Below are 24658 nucleotides of genomic sequence, written 5' to 3' on the forward strand. Positions count from 1 at the left end.
GTTGATATATTTACTGGTTTCATTCTTGGCATGGCTGAACAAATTATAATATATTCTTTTATAAATAGCTTTCATCATTTAAAATGTATGGTCACTCAATTTGACCCAATGGTCGATGAAAATTTCCAATTAAGTATGTGTATTCGAATTTGTATGATTTAAATCAATTAATTATTGTTGTTTCAGTATTGGTAAATTGTCTAAATAAGCATCATATGTAACTCACCGGCCTAGCGTCAGACCTAATGTTTACGAATTAGGGAAGAAACTAAATAACGACCGTCATCCTAACCTAACATTTTTGTTGGATGAATCTGAATCCACTAACATTACAGTATCAAATACTTGGACTGTAATGGAGGGTTGACGAGAAATGACACCTTTCTTCAATTCTTTCTGATAAAAATATCGGGCCATCAGTTTTATCATTATTCAATTTGGACCCATTATCTTTTTATTTTCCGTCTGTGGGTCCTTAATCAACAGCAGCCAGGAGTAGACAAATAGCCTGGCCTACTGTATAAATGAATATGCTGATTGTAAACTTACAAGATTTTACGCTGCTTATGTCAGCCAAATAAATGCCTTGTCGTTTCCTTTTGTTTTGGCCCTTAAAATACTACTTCTTCAGTGATATTTTGAACAAAAATCTGTGATTGAAGTTTTTATTTTTGTTAGCAAAAGTTATGGTTATGTAATCATAATGGAAATGCGTGAACCATTGTTACTCAATCATACTAAATCATTCGATCACTTACTATTTGTTAGCTTAGATATATCACTTGTTCTTCATAATAATTATGACTTTAATCAATATATTTTATATAGACAACACTGAATCAGTTAATATCCCCTTCATTATATTGCTCAAACAAAAAAATTTCCCTCAAAAAATAAAAAATAAAAAAAATTTCCCTCATTACATGGGAGAGTGGGTGCTTTATATCATGACATTTACCAATCTAAGTCGAAAAAGGTATTTATAAACACAGGGTGTTACAGAAAGTCTGATCATATATTAGGAGAATCCACGTAGGTTACAAGTTTATCATGATCTTACGTTATGAGACAAAACACGACGTAGCTACATAAATAAAATGATCTTCAGATTCACACTATTTGGATTTATGTTTAAACACATGCTAGGAAATAAAAAATGAAAAAGAATGTGATTTAAGCATCTCACCTTTAGTGCAACGGTGGAGTCACTACCCGTGTAGCTTCATCACGCTAAAAGTAGCTTCACCTCTTCGTGAAAGGTTATATCTGAAAAGTAGATAATGATAAATATTAAAAGAAATGTATGAAAATTCCTCTCCCTTTATAAATAATAGAGAAATGAAACCAATAATTCGGTATCCTCTCCAATAGCATTGAAGATCTTCTTCACCTCTATTTCTCTCTCCCTATCTCTCCAAATCTATCTATATTTACCGAGATTCTTGGAGCTAGGAAACACCGTGCCGTTTTTAAAAAAAGTCCAGAAGGAGAGAGATGGAAGTGAAGGTTAGAGAGTTTGTGCCGTTTGTGGCAATGGTGATAATGGAGGCATGCACGATTGCTCTTACGATAATGGCCAAAACGGCATTAACAGGAGGGATGAGTCCTTTTGTGTTCGTTGTTTACACAAACGCTTTGGGATCTTTTCTTCTTCTTCCCTTTTCTTTCTTCTTCCACAGAAAAGACAGGTCTATCTACGAGATCTATATAATTTTATAACAAACATATTAATCAATAATCAATCTTAATACATTTTGAGGTATTTATTTATTGTATGATATTCTTGCAGAACTGAAGAATCTATCTTTTCTTGGCCACTCCTCGTTCGTGTTTTCTTTCTAGGTTTCACTGGGTGAGTTCATCTCGCGTTATTATTGAATGTTTTCTTCTGAATCTAGATTTTGGGAGCCAGGCTTTTCCCCCAATATTTTCTTTCGCAATAACAGTAATACGAGGTCCGTGTTGCGAAACCCCATTACGTATATTATCATATGACATGGATCTTCCACGTCATGTATCGAAAATAGACAAAACTGCGTGCCGTTTACTCAGTTATAATTTAACAACTAGGCCTAAAAGATATTTTAGTATTTTAAGCATCGTTTCTTTGTGAGCGGCATACATCGCACACCACGTTTTTTTTTTTTTCCGTCAAGTTTATTATAATAAAAACTGAAAAGGGTTTAAGCCCAAATTACATAGTCCGAGGCCCAACCAAAAGCCAACAAAACCCAAAACAAATGGGGGAAACACACACTCAAACGGCCCTACGGCCCAACAACCAACCCGAACGACTTCAACCGGCCCACGGGTCAGGGACGCTCGGCACGTGTAAGGATAACGCCCCTCAGTGCGGCACGCGTCACGTCAGCATCAACCTGACCTTCACCATCTCGAGAAGTCGCCGGAGATACACCACCGGAGGCCAGGAGCTCGGACAAACCGCAAAGCCTCCGAAGCGTGAACATCGCACACCACGTTTTATTTGTGTAATTAATATATAAATAAAAAATAAAAAATTAATTTGGACGACGTTATGTTTATTTATTTTGCCTTCTTGCTAGCTAGTACACACGTACTTGCATGCATTTTAACGTACTTAAAATATTATTCATGCATATACACATACACTGACTGTATTGAAATATTTTAAACATGTGAAGGATATTTCTGTTCCAAAATTTGGCATTTGTGGGACTAAGCTTCAGCTCACCCATAGTAGTATGTGCAATGGGATTACTCATTCCTTCATTTTCCTACTTGCTCAATCTTATCCTCGGGTAAGCCATCTATCATCACCATTTTATTATCTACATATAATTAGATATAATTTAAAAATATTATAACTATATGCATGTTTATATAGAAGGAGCAATTTGGATTGGAGAAACACGAGCACGAGGGCTAAAGTCATGGGAACGATAATCTCTATAAGCGGAGCATTCGCTGAAGAATTGTACAAAGGTCCTTTCATAAGACCAGCTTCGTCTGCTTCCCCAACTCGTCTTCTCAAATCAATCCCTAAACTATTGGTCTACTACAACATCCCTGATAATTGGTTCCTCGGCTGTATCTTTTTGGCGGCCGCTGTTTTTTCTGTCTCCCTATTCAATGCTATTCAGGTATATTCAACAACAATATGAACCATCAATAATACTGAAACCATCTTAATGCATGTTATTCAATTTTGAGATTAATTTTTCTTTAATCTTTGGCAGACAGGGACGGTCAAAAAGTATCCACACGTAATGAAAGTGGCTTCTTTTTACAGCATAGTCGGGACGATCCAATGCCTAATCTTCTCGTTGTTTATGGAAAGAGACCTAACTGCATGGAAGATCGAACCTAACTTCGATCTTTGCCTCATTATTGCCACGGTAATTAATTTACTGACTTTTAAGATAAACAGTTTATTAAACAAAAAAAAAAGAAGTGAATCATATAGTTTACGAACCTTTCATGATGTGTAATAAAAATAGGGAATTTTCGGAAGTGTAATACGGACAAGCGTACAAGTAAAGTGTACCCAAATGAAAGTACCATATTACGTGCCATTATTTAAACCCTTTGGCATATTTTGGGCAACACTCTTTGGTACCAGCTTCTTCGTCAACAGTCTTCACTATGGCAGGTCCGTTAACAGATTCATTAATAATCGTAATTATTTATTAGCATATTGTATTACCTAGCATGAGTGTTGATCACTATTATATGATTGGTGTTTGAGTGCAGTGTATTAGGAGCAGTCATAGGTGGCGTTGGATATTACACAGTTTCTTGGGGACAATTGAGGGAAACCGAAGAAAAACAAAATCCAAAAGAAGAAAGAAAACCCGTCAAAACTATTCATCATCACGAAGATGATGAATACAAAGTTCCATTGCTTATTAATCAGGAAGAAAGTCCTGTGTGAATTGTGTATTATTCGTTTTTTTCTTGAGAAGAAAAGGAGGGTCGTTTAAATATTTTCTTGTCCTCTTTTTTTCTATGTGGCGTAAGTAAGAAGAAATGCGTGTGAGAGTGTGTTTATATAAGTCGTCTCAGTGTCAATGGGAGACTGCTGAAGTAGGCTTTTTGGTCCGAAACGCAAAATCCCCAATGTATATATACACGTATTTGGATATGTAGACTGTAGAGCACTCCGTTATGCTTTTACGTAATGAATAATGTCCGAAATGATCGATTGTATTCCGGATATTTTATATGTTATATACATTGTACAAGTTGTTTGATGCGACCAATTAAATATGTAAAATTCAAAAATTTTAAATTAAACTATAAACATTTTTTTGTAAAAATATTAGTAAACTTTTTGGTCACTAAATTAAATAGATTTTCACATATGGAAATAACTCAAGATCTAAAAATAGTGGTAAAGCCCATACGAGTTTAGATGAAATAAGTTCTCGATTTGATACATATGGGCCTAATACGAAGCTGTAGTAAAGCCCCATACGAGTGTCTTTGATTTGGTGAAGGTTCGCCACTCACTAGCGCCTAGGGGAATAGTATGGTTTACATTATAAGTTGGATTTGGAAGGTTTTGGTTTAGGTTTAGTTACGAAGATAAAAATTGTTGGATTCAATTTTTATTTGTTTGGTTTAGCAATTAGATTCACTTTCAATTTTAGTTAATTAATTTAAATGATATACTTTGGATCTATCTTTTCTATTACGTGGTAGATCATATCAGCTTGCGGGGAACCATATTTGGTGGACAAATCCAAAGTTTTTGTGACGTGATCATTTTAATTTGGATTTTTCGTTTTGTTTAAAACAACATTCGACAAATTATAGTGATAACAACCAAGGGAGCAAATTAATATTATTGCAAGCTTGATCATTTTATTTTCCAGGATGGCCAATAACTTTGTGGCTCTTCACTCCTGAACTGTAATCCAGCACTTGGAAAATAGCTAGATATGACACTCTTAAAATTGGGATTAGAATCTATTCTTTTAATTAAATTTCCAATTTGCGAAAAAACTGTTGTTCCAAAATTTTCAATTGTTAGGGTCAGAATAATTTGTCCTAGAGAATTCGACCAAATAAAACAGTAGAAGAAGAGTTAGATTAATGGGAAATTAGACCCAATAACACTAAAAAACTATAATTCACTAAAAATAATCAAAACCCCAATTTTTTCCTACTTTTTCTTCCTATCTCTCTCTCTTTCTACTCTCTTTCCCAAAATTTAATTTCCCAATTTTTTGGCTATTTGGCAAATAAGCCTTAGATTAATATTGGACTAAGAAAATCTTTCTAAAAAAACTCTATAAAATTTATGAAATTTATTTGAAAAGAGATTCTCATGTTTATTAGCTTCTAATTTCGTAGCACATAGAGGATGATTGGTGGTGGTGTAGTGGATGTCCACAACTATAATTATATCTAAAGCCTTAAAACTACATTAATCATGCTTTATTAATTTTAATAGGTTCAAAACCATTTTCAATGTTTACGCATGTGTGTGTGCCGTAGATATTCAAATTTTCACAGCCAATTTTATGTCCTTTCCAAAATTTTAATTCTAGAGCCACATTAATAAAATTTAAAGCTTTAATCCTAGAGCAAAAATTTTAAATCTATAACATTACCAATCAGGCCCATAATCCACATGAGTGAAACTCAAAATCTTGAAGCCAAAATGAATATCAAGAGTAGCAATGTTTTTATTTAAGAAAAAATCCTATAAACTAGAAACCTCTCCGCCAACGCTATATACAGTGAAACTTCTATAAATTAATAATGTTGGTACTACACCAAAATTATAATTTTTTTATTAATTTATAGAGATATTAATTTATTGATATACTAATTGAACTAAAAATTCAATTTGGAACTATAAAATTATATTATTTTATAGAAATTTTTAGTATATATTAATTAATAGAGTATTAATTTAAAAAGGTTACACTGTATATAAGAGAGTTCGTGTTGGGGAAGACATAATGTAATGTCTGGTTGGATCCATGGTTATCTATAGCCTCACCACTAGTTCTTATTGGTCCACCGACATAATTCAACGCTTCCCTTCAAGTTGCAGACCTTTTAGACCCAGTAACTCGAGAATGGGACCTCACTGCTATCAGACTTCACTTGCTATATTACGAGGAGCATATTGGCAGGATCATTCCTGCAAGTTTTCACATCCACGATGAGCTCACCTGGCTACAAATGAAGTTTAGACTGTACTCTAAAAAATCGGGATACGCCATTGCAAAAATAACCACCTCGCTTGAAGATGTGACTGAGTTTAACTGAAAAACTTGTATATGGCAAGTCAACACATCTCTAAAACTCAAACATTTCTTATGGAAGGCAAATGCTGGAGCACTTCCAGTTGGAACTCTGTTACAACGTCGTGTGATTGGTACAGATAGTGTTTGTAAGAGATGTGGAGGGATGGAGTCGGAATTGCATGTGCTGCTGAACTGTCCCTATGCAATTCGAGTGTGGGAACAAGTTCCAGCTCTCTTCAAACCTTTGTCAACATCAATATCTTCAGTAAGCCAACTCCTACAAGCATGTCATAGAATGGTGTGTCCCCCCCCCCCCCAACTGGTGTAGGCAGCTCTCCCATCTACCCGTGGCTCCTACGGACACTCTAGACAAACCGAAACAAATTGCTCTTCGAGAATAAAGACTTTACGGTCGATGAAATTGTCTTGAAGATTATTCATGATATCAGGGCTTGGAAAGGAGCCCAAGACATTATTGTTTTGAAACTAACACATTGGTCCACACTAAACAAGCTCATCCTAATAATATTCTTCCTTGATCCTCTGCTGTTACAGGTTCCAAAACGCTTTGACAGTTTACTCAGATGCTGCATGGGATGGAGGATCCCTCCGAAATCTGTGGTATGGGCTGGCATTTTCAAGATCCTCAGGATATCAAGTCACTGCCCTTCTCTTCTAACTGTTGCTTTGTCACCTCAGCCCTTGTAGGAGAGGCATTAGCGGTAAGCTGCCCTTCTTATGGCAATTTCACTTGGAATACATCACATTAATGTCTTTTCAGACTGCAAGGTTCTCGTCTTCTTCATTAAAAAACATGAACGAGATATATTTGTTCTCATTGTGTTGCATGATATCTTTTGTTTAGCAAACTTTTTTACAGTAATTTCCTTTCAGTTTATGCCGCGTGTGAAAAATGCAGTGGCTGATTCTCTAGCAAAATCAGCTTTGTTTGAGCTGCAGAACTTTCATGATTTGGAAGAGTAGTCTCTTTATCTTTGTACTAGACTCTTTGAAGTAATGAATAGTTTGCCCAAGAAAAAAAAGGGAAGGCATAAAAATCCTACTGGAAATCGTTTTGGAATTTTGATTATTTTAGTTTAATTCCGTTGATTTATATGGTTTTATACATTTTGAATTTAGACTTCAAATTTGATTTATAGAATTCCATATACATATTTTGTTTATATTTGGTTACTCTATACTTTGACAATTTTGGTATGTATGGAGACGGTTCAGGAATTTTACGAATCCAGATCAATCCTTCATATCTGGAATTTTCAACGGGACGAGGGGAATAAACAGCTCATTGTGGTAGTATAATAAAACCAACTGGCTAAAAACCGTTTTATTCTATGGAAAAAAAATTATTGTATTGGGTAAATGAAGATTCTCTTGAGAGATTCTCTTCGTCACAAGAAAGACAAAATATATATGTCTCTCGAAAGACAAATAACAGATGTGGGTCTTATGCTCTTTATGCTCTCTGCACAAATAACCCCCCCCCCCCCCCCCCCCCCCCCCAAGAAATTAATACATGCAAAAAAATTGCATAGAACATCACAAATCTTCTCTAATTTATGGTGCATAGCACATCCCTTTCTTACTAGTTGCCACTTGACTCCACAAAGTCCTCTTATAAACAATGACACTAAAAATAAACAGCTTTCCATTTAGTTAGGCTTTCGGCTCCACATTATTCCCAGCTATAAATAAAACTAAAATATAGTAGTAGGTCCAATACTAAAACAATAATAATTAACAATGTCCTCTTGATAACATTACTACTACAACTCTACTTGGGCTTTCAACATACTAAACCAAAAACAAATGGAATTGTAGCCATAACGCAGCTATACATCTACGGGATTGCTAGTTGTTAATGTACATACAGTGTATATATATAGTAAATACACGTCCTGATAGTTGAAATATTCAGTGTAAAAGCTTAGTAAAAAATATGCAACCACATAAATTTATTTATTTTTCAGTTGTAGTCATGATCTAGAGGATGAAATCAAAAAGACTAGAGGATCAAAAGTCAAGTTCTTTAACTACGAAAGCAAGAAAGTGAAGCACGTGCTTTTTTTATCTAAACTAAAGCCAACTATCTTTTGTTCTCCTCCATCGTTTAAAGAAGTAAAATAACAACTACCAGAAAGTATAACCCCCATGTTTTTCAATCTAATCCAACAAAACAAACTACCTGTAGTTCAAAGAAAAAATGATTACAGCTTTTGACATATGCATGATATTTCAGATCGCTTCCACAATCATCCTTCATCATTTAAACCCTCCATCGCCTTAACATCTCTATCATAATCTCATTCCACGTGTCGACAGGACCAGGCAAACACCAATGCAAACAATCATTATGAACTCTCTCCGGTACACCGTTCTTGAACGGGAACTCGTACATATACGGACCAGGATGTCCGTCTGGTCTCAACACTGAAATAGCCGTCACATCCAACGCTTCTAATCTCACCTCCGCTCCATTAGCTTCTTTCACCGCCGCAACTTCCTCCATCTCTATCCGCCGCATCTCCAAGTTCAAACCTTCTAGAACCTTCCCCTCTTCGTACGGCTCCGTCATGTTACACGCGCCGAGACTATCCCAAGGCCGGCCTTCAAAATGAGAAGGCGAAAACGTCGTCAAGATCACCTCGCGGCGGTTTCTAGCCACCGCTTTCAACGTCGTTCTTATTGCTTTCCTAAAGATATCGAAAAACCCTATCTCGGTACAGTTCCTTGCCTCGCAAGAATGACATCCCAAGACCGAACCGGACTCGTGATAAACCGCAGGATGTAAAAACCAATGTCCCACAGAGACCACGACTGTATCAAAACGTTCTAAATCACTTCCCCATCTCTCGTCCACACGGTCTACGTGCAACACGTTGTGGTCCAAGTTTCCGGATTTCTCTAAACCGGCCACAAGAAACGGGGACCAGTAAACCGAGACCGTGACGTTGTGAGACTCGAAACGCCACTTTCTGAATTTATTATCTTCTCCGTTTCTGTAGACGAGATCAGGGCTAGAGACGGTAGAGAGGAGGCAGATGAGAGACTCGAGCTGGTTTCTAGCCATGGAGTCGCCGATAAAAGCTAGATGCTTGTCTCTCATAAGATCAAGAAACCGGTTAGCGTCGAATCTCGGTATATCGCATTGGTTCGGTTTCCATTTCCAGTACAGGTAACCAGAGTCTGGTCTGCCATGGCGGTAACAGTTCTGACCATCTTTGATTGTTCCGCAGCTCGAGCCGTTGTAGAGTGGACCCATCTCGTCTTTGACCCATTTGCCTTTTGTATAATCACATAAAGATTCTTCCTTAATACGATCATAACTCTCTTGAGTTTCATTTTCTGTAGAACAACAGAAACTAATTAAAACCACCGTGACTTCATATATAAACAATCATATTGAATAGTTTCAAACTTACCTTGAGAAGATGAGTAGCTAGTGATCACAACGTGTGCCGTAGAGTCTTGGAGAATTGTATCATCAATGGTTGAGAAAGGGTTGTAGAAACAGAGTCGAAACAGAGCAATTGGTATAAACGCTGAGACTATAAACACATAGATCTTCCGCTGACTTAGACAATTTGGTTGCTCTTTTAATCCCATTTTAGGAATATAGACCAACCTTGTTTTTGTTCTCTTTGGCCTTATTTATTCTTGTTGTGTTTGATTATTGATATGGTGATTTTTTTCCAAGTACATGTCACATCGGCTTTTGGTGGTTGTTCTGTTTTACTATGTGGAAGTGGAAGAGACGAATGGTTCAATGGTTTTGGGCCATGAGAGGAATATTTTATTTAAATCTTTATTATTAGTCTATCCAGGTCAATAATATTGATGTGCTTAATTTATAAAAAAGATTTAACAAATTATGTTCAATAGGTTATTCTTTGCTTTTCTTGCGTTAGAAAATATAAAACACTAGTCTAGCGCATATGAATATCTCTGACTACAAAATTAATTACCCAGTAATATCTTTTTTACAACCCAAGTTAAATATATGAGTTTAATTACTTTGGTCATCAAGTTGTTGTAGAATTACAATTCTCGAAATTTTACAGATGTATTAAGGAAGTTTTTTTATTTTAGTAAAGTTTCTAAAGAAGATTTATTGATATGTTTTTTTTGCAACATTATTGCTATGTTTAAATTATATTTTTTATTAGTTTGTGCCTTGTGGTGGACCATCAAGTTGTCTTTGTCACTGAGTGGCCAGTCTAGAATTGGCCAGATTCCGATGGCTTGACTCTGACGACAATAGTGAAATGACGAAGTTAGCCCTTGCTGCAGCTCGACGATGACATTCTTTGTTCCTTGCGCGTGTCAGGGTACAGTTGTCTGCGTCCACTAAAAATGGTCTAACAATAAAACAACGTGCAGCTATGTAATTTGATCAATTAAGCTAATTGATTATGATGTGATAAGAAAAAAAAACTAATTGATTATTAATCATACAATCGGACGCTGACAACTGACACTTAAGGAGTGGCAGATTCGGATTATTATTTAGTAGGGGGAAATGTATTATATTTATTTAAAATATTAATAAAATGTATTTAAATTGTTTACATATTTCATTACATTTTATAATATTTTTCAAGTATATGAACAATGTATTAGCAATTTCCAAAATAGATATTATAGACCAACATCCAAACCATTTAATTAAAGAAATATAAATTAAATATTTTTACATATTTTTTAAGTATATAAAAAATATTAGTTATTTCAAAATAGAGCATTTTAGACCACCATTAAAACCATTTATTAAAGAAAAATATAAATAAAAAACTTATAGGTTAAAGTAAAAATAATTACTCTCTTTTAAAAATAAAATCTTATAATAGAAAATATATAATAATAAATACTAAATTAAATTTTGTATATTAACTAATTAAACAACAACAAAATTAAAAAATAAAAATGAAAATAGAATGACATTAGATCTAAGATTGGGGGCATAAGACCAATTTAATCTCCACGCTACCGGATGCGTAACAGCAAAATATAATCAATTTAATAACAAATCAACAACAACTAAGTAAAATAAAATTTATAAATTTACTTGGGCAATTGCCTCTGCGCTACAAGAGCATCTCTAAAAAATTTTTTTTAACTTCAAGTATAGAGTGTTTTGCTCTCCAAAAAGAAACTTTCAAACTTTAAATTTATAGTTTTGAGTAGTAAAACTTCATATTAAAAGTTTCATAACTCAATATTTCAAATTTAAAATTTCATATTTTTATTTGCATTTTGATCCTTACAATTAATTACACACCACATTTATGATTCTTAAATATTTTTTGTTATCGTTTTAATCTTAATTTTTATATATCATAAACATTTCAAATTTGTTTTTATAAATTTAAGTTTCACACATAAAATTAAATAAAATTTTTAAAAGAAGATTTATAATATTTTAAAACTAGAAAACAAGAATATTACAAAAAAAACTTAACAAAAGACTTTTTAAGAGATACATAAAGACATAATTATTATACAAATTTAAATATTACAATAATATGGTATTTTGCTTATAGTTAAATATTTAATTATTTATCTCTATTTATAATTTTATATTTTAGTGTAAGACTTTATTAATTAATATTGCTGTAGTATTTTTATATATGTGTTCGTTATTTATAAAAAAATTGTGGATTTACATTAATTGTGATAAATATAAGGACCATAGTGTAAAATACAAATAATTTTAAAGTTAAGTTTGGAGTTTTTTTTTTGAAAAAAACATCTTGAAATTTTAAATATAGAATTTTGAAAACTTTAAAATAGAGTCTTTTTGAAGATATTCTAAGATGTTTTATTGAATTGTAGACATTTCTTTTGAATAATTTTAGTCTTTGTCCATCTAGGACATTAGATAAATAACAATTCTACTGCTATATAAAGTCATAAAACTGATTAGTAAAGCCTAACATTTTGTCACAAATTTGATTAAATGTAATAATTTGAATGATAGGATCTTTCGTACGGTTTCAATGATTTAGGGCATAATCAATGTAGAGATGACTTTGCCCACCAACATACGTAGAAATACTATAAATTAATATACACAATAAACTAATTAAATGTTTTGCTTTCGATTTGAAATGATTCGAAATATTACACAAAATTAATAAAATAATAAATATTTTTTAAAAAAATCTATGTAAATATATAATATAATTAATAATTTATATATAAAAAGTTTACATAAGTACAAAAAAACATTGTATTATTTATGTTAAATTTACAACGAAATTCTTTTCTATTTTTACTACCACTTCAATCTATTTTCATAATATTTAGTAAAATTATATTTAGATTATATTTAAATTCTATAAAATATTTTGTATACACCAAATAGTATAGCAAAAGCTATATAAAAGTTGAACTTCTTAAAATTTTAATTAATATATTACGATAAAATTAATTATTTTTAATTTATAAAATATATATATTAAGTATAGAGAAATCTAAAAAAAATTGTAAATTAATAACTTTATAAATTCATAAATTTAATAGTTGGAACATTTTATAGAATTTTTACTGAATAATAATTTTTAAACAATTTACTAGACGGTAAAAATATGAGAGCAACAAAAAGCGATTTGGTAAAGGTGGTTTCTCGCATAAAGGTTTCAAATCATAAGTGGGAACCTTTGTTCTTCCAAATTCAAAATAACATGTCCATAACGATGCATTTATAAACGATTAAACGATATAAAAAGATGTTTTGTTATTTGATCAGCTTAGCAAATAGTGGTATGTAAAATAATCGTGGGAAATCTGTTTTTTTAGAGCAAAAAAAAGGAAACTATGTCCCTTTAGACTAATCTGTACTACTTTATGTCCTATTAGACTAATTTTTTCGAAAATGGCAGTAATGCCCTTAAAATTGTAATTTTTTAAAAAAGATAAATAATGAGTTCGACAATCGGGATCGATCGATCCAGATTTACAAGTTACAGTGGATCGATCGATCCCGATAATTATTCAGAACAAAAAAAAACGCGAAATATATACTGATCGACCTGGTCCATTTCACTCGATCGGCGAAGGTCGATTCCGTACAGATCGACCGATCCACTAAGAATAGATCGATCGATCCCGTGCCCAGGAAAGAATCCCAAATCGATTTTTTTGGTTTTGTATGATTATATCCGGGTTGATTCCCACTTGATTTGAACCGACCAAGCATGATTTCAACTTTTTAAGCTCGATTTCTCTGGGACAAAACCCTTAATTTCCCATTCACGAACAAAGGGAGAGAAAATCAAATTCTCACCCAAAGTTCATTAACCCTAACTCACTCAATTCTCTGATTTGGACGATTATTTGGCCTAACTCATACGATTTCGTGAGCTTTTTACGAATCTATCACTCTTTAGTTCGTTCTGCAAAGGTATGAAACTCTATCTCCACTTCTTTTTAGAGTTTGAAAATAGAAAGGTAAAAGGTAAATTTTTTGAGTTAGTTAAAATATTTAGACTTCAATCATGTGTTAAGGTGATGATTAGAGAAGATTTTGTACACAATCATGGTTTAAATCATATTTTTGGGATAGATTTAGGGATTTTAGGTTTTTGTTATTAATAGATATATGTTGTATTGTTTTCAAATTTCAGGTATGGAGTTGGAGTTGCCTAATCGTTTATACGGTGAGGGATTGGAACCTCAGGTTAAGAAGATTAATAACAGCTGCCGACTAAAACTTCTCGAGTTGCTAAAAGAAAAAATGGAACCAGAATTCGATGAAGTTATGAAAGATCCCAATCCAATTTACAAGCAGCTGGCTATCGGTTACAGGGTAAACTGCGAAAGTTTTACCCTTTCCAATTCTCCTATCAATCTTTTCCTCCACATCTATGGTCAAACGGTGGGTGTGCTTTGAAATCAACTTCTTACGCTTAAAAAACCAACGTGTCAGCATTTCTCTAATACTGTCCAACAAAGGAATTACGGGAAACTCTCTCGGCGAACGCAACGCAGAATTTATCGACTCTGCAGGATTGTTTGTCCTAATGTCATACCTGTATCCATGAAATTGACATCTAGCCCACTTTCTGACATCTGCTTCCATAAGATACGTTCCAATTGCTGGACTGATATTGCAAACATGAGCAAACGTCTTCTTGAAATCAACCACTCTATAAGCCTTTGAAGCCTTAGAAATCAACCCAGCTAATCCCTTCCCCTTGAAATATGATATCACATTATTCAACAAATGATGAATACAGATACCATGTCTCGCTAGGGGATACACTTTCTCCACTGCCTTCGCTATTGACACTTGTCTATCCGAAATAAAAGCCAAACCATTATCATCAGCAACAACAACTTTTAATTCTCTCATAAACCATTCCCAAGACTGCTCATTCTCAGAGTCTACTATCCCAAATGCAATAGGATATAAATTTGAATTTCCATCTATAGCAGTTGCAACCAGTAGCACCCCTTTGAATTTACTCTTCAAGAATGTTCCATCGACAACAATGACACGCCTCATGACTGTGTTAAAGCCTCTGATCGATTGACCAAACGCTATAAACAGATATCGAAATCTACCATCGACGTCAGTCTTGTAAGAGGAATGTGTACCCGGATTGGCCTCTCGCAGCATGTGCAAATATTTTGGTATTTTCCCATAACTTTCCTCTGGAATACCTCTAACAGCGTTGACTGCATATTCACGGGAATCCCATGCTAAAGATTCAGAGATCTCACATCCATAATCATTGCGCATAATCTGAACAATATCTTTCGCTTTAGGCCCTTCCTTGATACCTTCATATTTATGCATTATCAGATTGCCTATCGTTTTCGCTGAAGCTGTCCTTCCGGCACTGGTTTTGTTTGAAGGTGCGCAGGAATGTACACCGACATACTTCTTAATAATAAAATATGTGGAGCCCTTCAAACACTCAGCTCGAGCACCCCAAAAGCACACCTTATCAGCGCATCTAATACACCAAACTGATTTATTGGAGTTGGTAACTGTGTAGTGAAAGTTATGCTTCATTGCACATAACTCAAACCTCGCTTTCAAAACTGTTTTGTTGAGGAAAAGATCTCCCGTCTTAACCAATTCGACCACCTGACTCTTTGCCAATTTTTCTCTGTTTTCTTTTTCAGCATTGATCTTCTCAGCATCATCATCATCTCCTTCAACCTCGTCTTGCTTCATTTTTCCTTTCTTCTTCTCGTTATGCTTGTCAGCATCATAATCATCTCCATCAACTTCACTTTGCTTCATCTTCCCTTTCTTCTTCTCGTTATGCTTAGCCCCCTTAACAGTATTTGAAGCGGTCCCAATGTCACAAGGATTTCGCTTGTTCTCTTCACTAGTACTTGCATCAGTTGGCATCTTATTAAGATCAATGTCGATCTTATTTGGATTTCCTTGCTTTGCTTTATAGCTGACACACAATTGAGTTGACTGATGCTTCTTACAAAACCCTAGAAAATTTTGAACTTGCCTTGAGTTTCCAATGATCACTGGTGGACAATTTGATGAATTGATCAATCCAATAGGAAGGTAACTCAACTCCAAATCAGCATCTGTTTCTTCAAAACCAAAATCCTCTATAACAATTTTCTGTAACTCTTCCAGAGAAGACTTCAATTCCAAAGCAAGTAACCTTCCCCCTTTCTTTTTATCAACATTAAAACTCCAACCTGAAGATACAACCAATTCCCAAACACCACATGAAGCATAGACATGAATCATGGTAGAAATAATGTGAAAATTTTGTGAAAATTTTGTGAACAATCAATGGAATATAGAAGACGGCTAAGAAGGTTGCCAAGGTATTTTTTGTCGTTTTTTTTTTGTTCTTTTTTTTTTTTTTTTTTTTTTAAAAAAATTGATTTTTTTTAAAAAATAAAAGTGAATATTCTCAAATATTTTGTTTCCATATTTTTAGGAACTGATTTCTTATCCGTAGAATACAACTAATATGTAGAAATCAATTTCTACAGTTTTTTAGAATTATAGTAATGTTTAGAATTTGATTTCTACATGTTTTAGATTTATAGTAAATCTGTAGAAGTCGGTTTCTACATGTTTTAGAATTAGATTAATGTGTAGATTTTGATTTCTAAGAATTTTAGAATGGTAGGTTAAGCGCGGAATGTGTATTCTACATATTTGTAGAATACTCTTATTTACGTAGATCACGTATTCTAAACATTGTAGATTCAATGAAAAAAGTAGATTTCGTTTTCTACTTCGTAGAATGTCATTTCTACTTTTTTTAGAACATAATCTGAAATTTATAATTATAACTTTTTTATAACTGGAAAATATACCATTAAGTTCATATAGGTATTTTAACAAAGGTTACTATTTTTCCAAATTTTTTTTGTTTGTAAAACTATTTATTAAAATTATTTTCATAAATATTAAAGGGTATTATAGGAAAATATGACACAAAATATAGATTAGTCTAAAGGGACATAGTTACTATTTTTTTGCTCTAAAAAAACAGTTTTCCCAATAATCGTTGATAGAAAGATGAATGATTAAAATTGTTGACAAAAAAAAGTAAACAGTAAAAGACTAACATTTAGAAGTGGGCAAAAAAACCGAACCGAACTAAAACAAACCGACTTAAACTAAACCAAAGTGTATGTATAAACTATTTGGTTTAAAATTTTATCAATCCAAATAGTTCGGGTTAGTTTAGTTTTAAACCGAACTAAACCGAAAACATGAAGTGTTTTTTAATTAGAATAATTAAATATACTAATAATATTAAAATTTAATAAATTTAACAATTTAACCTAAATAACTAAACATAATTTTATACATTTTGCTTTAAATAAATAGAATAAACACGGCTAAAAATAAAATAAAATAATATGAATATGAATCTCATACATTAATATGAAAACCGGAAAATTACTTATGATATTTATATTAGATTTGAATAGAACTAAACGTCACAAAATGCTAACATGCACGTCTAAAAATTTCACGTAGAGGGAGACAGAATTGTGATCCAAAAGCGCATTAACTCTAGTAATTTTTCGGTTTCAAAATTAAATTCATACAAAGAAGACTTTCTAAGATAAGACTTGTCCATTTCAATCATAATTAATAGCTGTAAAAAGGGTATCATATAGGATGAACAAGCATTATGTGTAAAACGACATGTGCAAGATGATGGACTCAAACAACATGTGATCTCAAAGATGTGTTCCAAATTTGCAATGAGTGGCTCAACTTCTTGTCTTCATCTCCGGTAAATTCGTCTCCATGTGCCCTCCTCTCTCCGACCATTCAAATTGTTTGGCCAAACCAATCACCTTATTTTGATAATCAATTAACCGTTAGTTTACACAACATGTGTTGTCAAAAGTCAATTGTGAAGCAATTATTTGCCAAAGGAGAAAAAATTGCCTTGTAGAAAATTAACATATGACTTATATCATCAAAAAGACAGTGTGGTTAAATAAACTTAGAATTGATTTACAGAAAGTCTAAAGTAAATATTAAGAACGAACTAACATTTGAGAACCAAGACAGACGTTTGAGGATTTGAAAATTAAAAAGTAATGACAGGAGATAATGGTGATGTAGTAGCTCACCAACTTCCCATCTCCCTTCTGACAAATTAAGCTGATTAGTATAATTATGCTAGCTGGAGCACTTCGTTTTGTTTTGTTTGTTTATATTTACAGTAAAAATCGATCTTATTAGTTAATTTAGTAATGGATATTCTCTGGTGAAAGTTATGAAAACTTCATTAATGCTCTTAGTGAATGTTAGGATTCATATTGCGATTATACAAGTGTTTGTGAGATTGATGATCAAAATGAACTTAAAATTTTCAAAGAAATTAACACATTTAAACAAATCTATGATTAGTGACAATTTATTGAATAAATTCCAAACAAGGTGAATATCATATATATGAATACATCCTTTTACCAAAAAAACAAAGAATACATCCGAATTTAATCAAAAACAAGTTATTGACTTAACCCCAGTCAGAGTCGGTTTAACAAATTAGAGATTATAAACAGTTTAGTAAAAAAATTAATGATTGTTTTAACAATTTAGTAGTTTAAATATATATATATATATATATATATATATATCTTTCTAGAATTTAGAGAATAAAACTAATATTTCACTAGATTATTTTCGGAAGGCTATGTTCATTTACATGTTCCAACGATCTACGATTACAAACTGTGACTAAAATGTTGTAATCTGCAACCTGCAATTTACTATCAAATGTTGTTCATTTTACTTTCGCAATTTTATTTTATTTTTTAGTCGATAGTTTTTTCAGAAATTTAAACTCATGATTTTCCACTGATCACTCACTGGCATAAAAATGAATAACCTTCAACTTGTGGTATGCAATCTAATCACACAATCAATCAAGTGATAACAAAACAAGCAACAATTTGCGATTTACGATTTAACACAGATCAGAGTCACATATCACTGCAACTTGCAAACGGCCAAACTGTGGATTTTGGCTCTGAAGACAACACTAATATTTTCCTTAACAAAAAAATACAAATTATGCGAAACTCAAGAGCAATGTGGTCTAAAACTTCCATAATCTCTTTTTTGTTCTGACAACGAAAATCTAATTGGGCGCTGTCAAAACAAAATTAATTGGGCCATTCAATAGTAGCTAAATTATGTCAATTAATAGCTCAAATATAACAAACCAGGTTAATATGGGCCTTTAGATCTAAGTTAAGCCTATTTAAGTTTACAGTTTTGATTTCAAGCTGAAGATGGTTTTCAAATTTCAACAGTTAGTTTTCCAAAACACTGGCGGGAACGTGAGGAGGTTCAAATCGCGGCAATAAACCGCTTTTGCTAATGGATTCCGAGCAGATGGTTGCTTACTGAAGCAACAACTGTGAAAATCATTAGGATCTTTATTTAGTTTAAATGCTCTTGGTTTCCAGAAAAATGCATACTTTTCGGTACTATGCATTTGCTCATAGGTTGAATATGTCTTTAGTCTTACTTCAATGTTAGCCGCTGTGAAAGGGCCTGTAATTCAACATCAAACCTCAAATCTTTACTATAGTTTTCTTATTCACTTAAAATGAAAGACATATGCTATAAATTCAAGTAGATTTGTCAAAGAAGTAATCAGCTTTTGTTTTTGTTAGCATTGTGCTAGTTTACTTGCATTAGATTGGGGAAGGTTAAAGGCTACTATGTTTACCAAGATTTATTCGTTTGGCAGTTAAGAACCAATTGTGACAAACGGCTCTGTAACCAGATATTGTCTTATGTCAGTTGATGAAAGTGTCAGGAAAACGAAACCGGAAACATTTACTTTTTTTTATTGAATGTTATGTGTTGCTGTGGTCGAGGCTTCGTGTACAGTTGAAAAACAAAGGCATTCTGATAAAGAGAGATGTGCGTATTTTATCCCTTACCATGCTGATTGTGTCACTGTAGGAACTCCTGCTGCGAATAATCGGATAAAGAGAGTGCTAAGCGTCAAAACCAGAGTAATAAATGTACTTTCTTGCATTTCACGTCAGATGATATTATATAGTCTTGTGTCACAGGCTCACAGCTGAAGCTGATATATGTGATAAATGGTGCAAGTCAGTAGTGGCAAGCTGCAACTGAAGGAGTTGTTCAGTGAAACACAGCAAAAGGGTAAAGCCAGGCCGCAGTGAATTTGTTAAAGATAACTAATATTGAATGCGAGGAGTGTTGGTGGTTTTCTTCTGTATAGCAAATTTGATTGTTTTGAACCAAAACAATACATGTTTAAATCATACCTACTCGCTAATGATAAAGTCAACATTTACATGAATTATTGATATGGTGATTAGGATGTTGGTTAATTAGGGGATGACTAATTTCATTTGTGAATGTAGATTCAATGTATTTATTGATATGGCTCCTACAGTCACATTCGCAAGCTTCTTTAGTGTCAAACCTAAAAGAGTGTTAACATTTATTTCTGTCTCTTTAACGTAGATATTTTTTGCAGTGCTTTATAAAAGCTTGCTTTTTTTCATAAAACTTTAATCTGAGTTCTATATAAAATATAGTATACAGTTCTTTCACGGAAAATTTTCTAGTAATAATTAAAATTAAGAATATGACGAGAAAGAGAGGGAATGTGAATTATTCTATATATAATATTTAAAAAGGTCAATGACCTGTGGATTGTTATATTTTAAACTGTAAAGGAATTTGCTGAAACATCGGATCTGGCCAGTGGGCTCGTACAAGAAAACCCCATGTTCGGCCTCATATCATTGTCAGTTTCAGTTTTAGACATTTAAAGTTTTAAACAATGGGGTGGTTGACCATAAAAACAATGGGGAGAAGAAATAGATAAGAGATGGGACTGCATGTAGTTTATATTTCTTAAGATAAAAGTTTTCTTTACACCAAAAAAGAGAAGATAAAGCTTTCTACTTCGAAAATAATAAGAGGTTACAAGATATTGACAAATCTTACTATTGAGTAGGATTATTTGACGGTGCTTTTGTTTGCAGTTAGATGTTCTACGTGAGAAAATAAAAGAAATAACGTGTGGCATTAGGATTAATATGATTGTAGCATCGAGTCACAACCACATGGCACAACATGATATCTCATGACCACATGACCACATGGCATAATCTGAGTTGGTAATTAAAAAATAAGAAAAATAAAGCAATATTTGAAAGAAAAAAAAACAATCATTTGCATAGTTGGAGGTTTTGACCCAAAAAGCAAAACTTGTTTTAAGATTCAAACCCCACATTCTCCTTCCATTTAACTGTCTTTTTCTTCTTCTTTCTCTTCTTCAACACAATACAGACATAAGAAGATGGGGGAAAGACACGCATGTTCTGTACTTGCATATGTGTTACTGTTAATGTATATGTCGTCTCAAGTCGAGTGCAGCAACCAAGTGCACGCCCTGAGCCGCCTCTACCTTTCAAAGCGAGGGGTTGGTTCCTCCGTGAACACAACCCATTTCAAGGCGGTTAAAAACTTGAAACCGTCTTCGTCCCCTAATGTTGTTAACCAAAAGGAGTTAAGAAAGAGAGATCTTATACGGAGATTGCCCGGGCAACCTCCAGTTGATTTCGATCAGTATGGTGGCTATGTCACCGTCAACGAATCCGCGGGACGTTCCTTTTTCTACTATTTCGTGGAAGCCTCCTCCAACATTAAGGATTCTTCTCCTCTGTTTATATGGCTCAACGGCGGTACTTTCCTAACTTCATGTTCTATTATTTTCACACTAACTTCTACATATTGTTTTCTTGAGTTACACTAAATTATTATCTCGGTTCATATGAATAAGTATTTACGTACATTTAGCAAATGAGAAGAAAGATGAACAAGAATGTTTTTATTTTTGTAAAAATGAACAAGAATGTTAGTTTGATTTTGACGAATTCCGAGAAAAATGAACAAGATATTTGAGTTATTCATGAGATAGTCCTTCATAAGCTGTTTATGAATAATCTTATTTTATTTATACACTAAAACTCTACTGGCACTTTATAGACACTCCACAATAAAAATTCGAAAAAGGAAAAAGGACAACTTGGATAAAATTATTTGCCTTTCTCAATGGGTTTCAGAATTCACGTGCTGAGTAATTCTCGGCGTGGTTTGTTGCACAGCTCTACTTCTGAATTATTTAGCCACTAGCTTATTCATATAGTTGGATATAGTACATTTCTAAAAGACTAAAATATTAGTAGCAACAGGATGGTTAATAGATCAGCAGTTATTTAGATCTCTATAACAAAATCCAGATTTGGTTAGAAAGACTGTATGTGTGAGTGACTACTTTATTTTTCTTTTTGGCCCTATATGCGTTACTAATATATGCAATAAATATGTTGGTGAAATAAACAGGACCGGGATGCTCATCACTAGCGTATGGAGCATTACAAGAGCTTGGGCCATTCAGAGTGCACAGCGACGGCAAAACGCTCTTCAGAAACCGCTATGCATGGAACAATGCTGCGAACGTGTTGTTCTTAGAATCCCCAGCAGGAGTGGGATTCTCGTACACCAACACGACATCCGATCTCGAGAAGCATGGGGACAGGAACACGGCATCCGATAACTACATCTTTTTGGTCAAGTGGCTTGAGAGGTTCCCTGAGTTCAAAGGCAGGGACTTGTACATTGGCGGTGAGAGCTATGCCGGCCACTATGTTCCTCAACTAGCCCATACTATCCTTGCCCATCACCCGAAGAGCTTCCTCAATCTCAAGGGCATTTTGATAGGTAACGCGGTGATCAACGACGAGACCGACTTGATGGGCATGTACGACTTTTTCGAGAGTCACGCGCTCATCTCCGAGGATTCTTTGCTTCAACTCAAGAATAACTGCGATCTCAAGACGGAGTCTGCGAGCGTGATGACCGAGGAGTGCGCGGTGGTGTCAGACCAAATCGACATGAATACATATTATCTGGACATCTACAACATATACGCTCCCTTGTGCCTCAACTCCACGCTCACTCGCAGGCCCAAGAGAGGAACCACAATAAGAGACTTCGACCCGTGCAGTGACAATTACGTGCAGGCCTACCTGAACAGGCATGAGGTTCAGGTAGCCCTGCACGCGAACGGTACAAAGCTGCCTTATGAGTGGATGCCATGCAGCAGTGTGATAAAGAAGTGGAACGATAGTCCCACCACAGTCATTCCTCTGATCAAGGAGCTGATGGGTAAGGGCCTCCGCGTATGGGTGTTCAGCGGGGATATGGACGGGAGAATCCCGGTTACATCCACCAAATATTCGCTCAAGAAGATGAATCTAACTGCCAAAACGGCTTGGCATCCTTGGTACTTAGATGGAGAGGTGGGAGGATACACTGAGGAGTACAAAGGGAATTTGACTTTTGCAACCGTGAGAGGGGCTGGTCATCAAGTTCCCAGCTTCCAACCAAAACGTTCTCTTTCACTCTTCATTCACTTCATCAATGACACTCCTCTCCCTGACACCTCTCGTTACTAAGTATTCACATCTGATATTGTTGATTTCTTCTTCTAATTAGCTTTTATTTAATCGCACATCCATTCTTTATCTATTCAGTAACTTTAAATGTCAATATTTTTTTTAATCACAAGCTCAAAAGAGCAATTTATCTGTTTACCATATCTATCGTGCCCACATGTTCTACACTACTAAGATGGCACATTCAGTTGATCACATCTTTAGGAGTATGTAAAAGGAGATGCATACCAAGAAGTGATGAACCTTGACATCTTTCCAAGCCGATAATATTCGTGATTTCCCAACAAGCGCTCCTGAATACCCTTGTAATAATTGAAAAGAAGAGAAGCCTCATGGGCGTATATAAAGAAGACTACGTTGGTAAATCCGATAGTGACATATGATATGTAATAAAAAGCTGTTAGTGTTTCTTTCTTCGCGAAGAAGTAAGAGCATCATTATCCAAAGTTTCTTAGGGCGGGATTCTTAAGAGAATATAAGAAACCGTTTCAGAATTTCTAACTAAAAATTTAAGAAACAGTTTTTTTAAGTAACTGTTTCTTAATTTTTTAGTTAAAAATTAAAAAATAATTTTTTATATTTTCCTAAGAACTTCATCCTAACAAACTCTGGATAATAATGCTCTAAATAACCGAAAACGGCGACGAGAGAACACTCTTTTGCAAGTTACCAAGTAAAAGTTAAAATTGTTGCGTATATTATTCTCCCATTGTGTTCGGTATCTCTCTATCCAGAGCTAAAAGCTTTTAGTTAGTTTGTAATTAAACTAATAAACATATGGACAGAGAGAAATGGGAGAAGACATGGTGAAAGATCCAACACTCCTGCCACTCTCATCAAAAACGTGGATAAAGCAGTAAGAAACCGCATCTCCAGTTTGCGTGTCATGGAAGTCAGCAAGTATACCAAAGCCATGGAAACATGGTTTTCGGTTAGATAAAAGATTTGTCTACCTTTTTTCTTTTAAGAGAACTCTAAACCATCAAACTCATGATGCATCCATTGTAAAAACGTTTTTTTCTTGAATAAATTTAACATTAATTCAAAAAAAAAAAAAGTTAAATTTGAAGCAAACCGGTTTAATACCTCAATCCTCCCATAAACCTACATTAAATCGGTTACCGTCATTTGTAAGTTCAAAATCCAATAACTTATATTCCCAAAAGTACATTTTCGCACCAAAAAAAAACTACTTTGTCCAAGCATTACAGGAGCCACATAAAGCAAACCGGATTTAAATACCCAAAAACCAACATTAAACCGATGAGCATATTTCACAAACAAAAATATACCAACTACTTTAGCCGCTTCTTATGCATACCAAGTTTTTACCTACACTAAAAACTGATTAAACATACCACCATCCATCGCTGCTTAGTTCATGTTGGTTGGAGCCACTGCCGCCGTCCTGAAAGTTT

The 24658-nt window shown here is 34.0% G+C and overlaps 4 protein-coding genes across 4 annotated transcripts; 2 read left to right on the top strand and 2 right to left on the bottom strand.

Annotated features, from left to right (window-relative positions):
* Positions 1-1350: 1350 nt before the first annotated feature.
* LOC106353789 (WAT1-related protein At1g70260-like) lies at positions 1351-4209 on the top strand. Its single transcript, XM_013793588.3, has 7 exons — positions 1351-1688; positions 1790-1852; positions 2664-2780; positions 2867-3122; positions 3219-3377; positions 3480-3631; positions 3733-4209. Exons 1-7 carry the CDS (start codon positions 1495-1497, stop codon positions 3911-3913), a joined length of 1122 nt encoding a protein of 373 aa, XP_013649042.1. The 5' UTR covers positions 1351-1494; the 3' UTR covers positions 3914-4209.
* A 4189-nt stretch (positions 4210-8398) lies between these two features.
* On the bottom strand, positions 8399-10000 carry LOC106353787 (xyloglucan O-acetyltransferase 1-like). The gene is made up of 2 exons (XM_013793587.3): positions 9683-10000; positions 8399-9605 (listed from the first exon to the last, which is right to left on the bottom strand). The coding sequence occupies exons 1-2, from the start codon at positions 9864-9866 to the stop codon at positions 8527-8529; spliced, it is 1263 nt and encodes a 420-aa protein (XP_013649041.2). The 5' UTR covers positions 9867-10000; the 3' UTR covers positions 8399-8526.
* Positions 10001-13983: 3983 nt separating this feature from the next.
* Positions 13984-15444, bottom strand: LOC125576179. The gene has a single exon (XM_048735589.1). The coding sequence runs from the start codon at positions 15442-15444 to the stop codon at positions 13984-13986; it is 1461 nt and encodes a 486-aa protein (XP_048591546.1).
* Positions 15445-20374: 4930 nt separating this feature from the next.
* On the top strand, positions 20375-24498 carry LOC106357133 (serine carboxypeptidase-like 40). Its single transcript, XM_013796814.3, has 2 exons — positions 20375-21464; positions 22126-24498. The coding sequence occupies exons 1-2, from the start codon at positions 21080-21082 to the stop codon at positions 23238-23240; spliced, it is 1500 nt and encodes a 499-aa protein (XP_013652268.1). The 5' UTR covers positions 20375-21079; the 3' UTR covers positions 23241-24498.
* Positions 24499-24658: the final 160 nt, after the last annotated feature.

This window comes from Brassica napus, chromosome A7, assembly GCF_020379485.1.
Source record: "Brassica napus cultivar Da-Ae chromosome A7, Da-Ae, whole genome shotgun sequence".
NCBI lineage: Eukaryota > Viridiplantae > Streptophyta > Magnoliopsida > Brassicales > Brassicaceae > Brassica > Brassica napus.

What these genes read in the sequence shown, in the direction of transcription:
- LOC106357133 (XM_013796814.3), top strand. Translation starts at nt 21,080, where the DNA reads ATGGGGGAAAGACACGCATGTTCTGTACTTGCATATGTGTTACTGTTA. An exon ending in GTTTATATGGCTCAACGGCG is followed by an intron (nt 21,465 to 22,125) that starts GTACTTTCCTAA and finishes TGAAATAAACAG; the next exon opens with GACCGGGATGCTCATCACTA.
- LOC125576179 (XM_048735589.1), bottom strand. Translation starts at nt 15,444, where the DNA reads ATGAAGCAAGACGAGGTTGAAGGAGATGATGATGATGCTGAGAAGATC.
- LOC106353789 (XM_013793588.3), top strand. Translation starts at nt 1,495, where the DNA reads ATGGAAGTGAAGGTTAGAGAGTTTGTGCCGTTTGTGGCAATGGTGATA. An exon ending in TTTGCCTCATTATTGCCACG is followed by an intron (nt 3,378 to 3,479) that starts GTAATTAATTTA and finishes TAATAAAAATAG; the next exon opens with GGAATTTTCGGAAGTGTAAT. An exon ending in AACAGTCTTCACTATGGCAG is followed by an intron (nt 3,632 to 3,732) that starts GTCCGTTAACAG and finishes GTTTGAGTGCAG; the next exon opens with TGTATTAGGAGCAGTCATAG.
- LOC106353787 (XM_013793587.3), bottom strand. Translation starts at nt 9,866, where the DNA reads ATGGGATTAAAAGAGCAACCAAATTGTCTAAGTCAGCGGAAGATCTAT. An exon ending in TAGCTACTCATCTTCTCAAG is followed by an intron (nt 9,606 to 9,682) that starts GTAAGTTTGAAA and finishes GTTGTTCTACAG; the next exon opens with AAAATGAAACTCAAGAGAGT.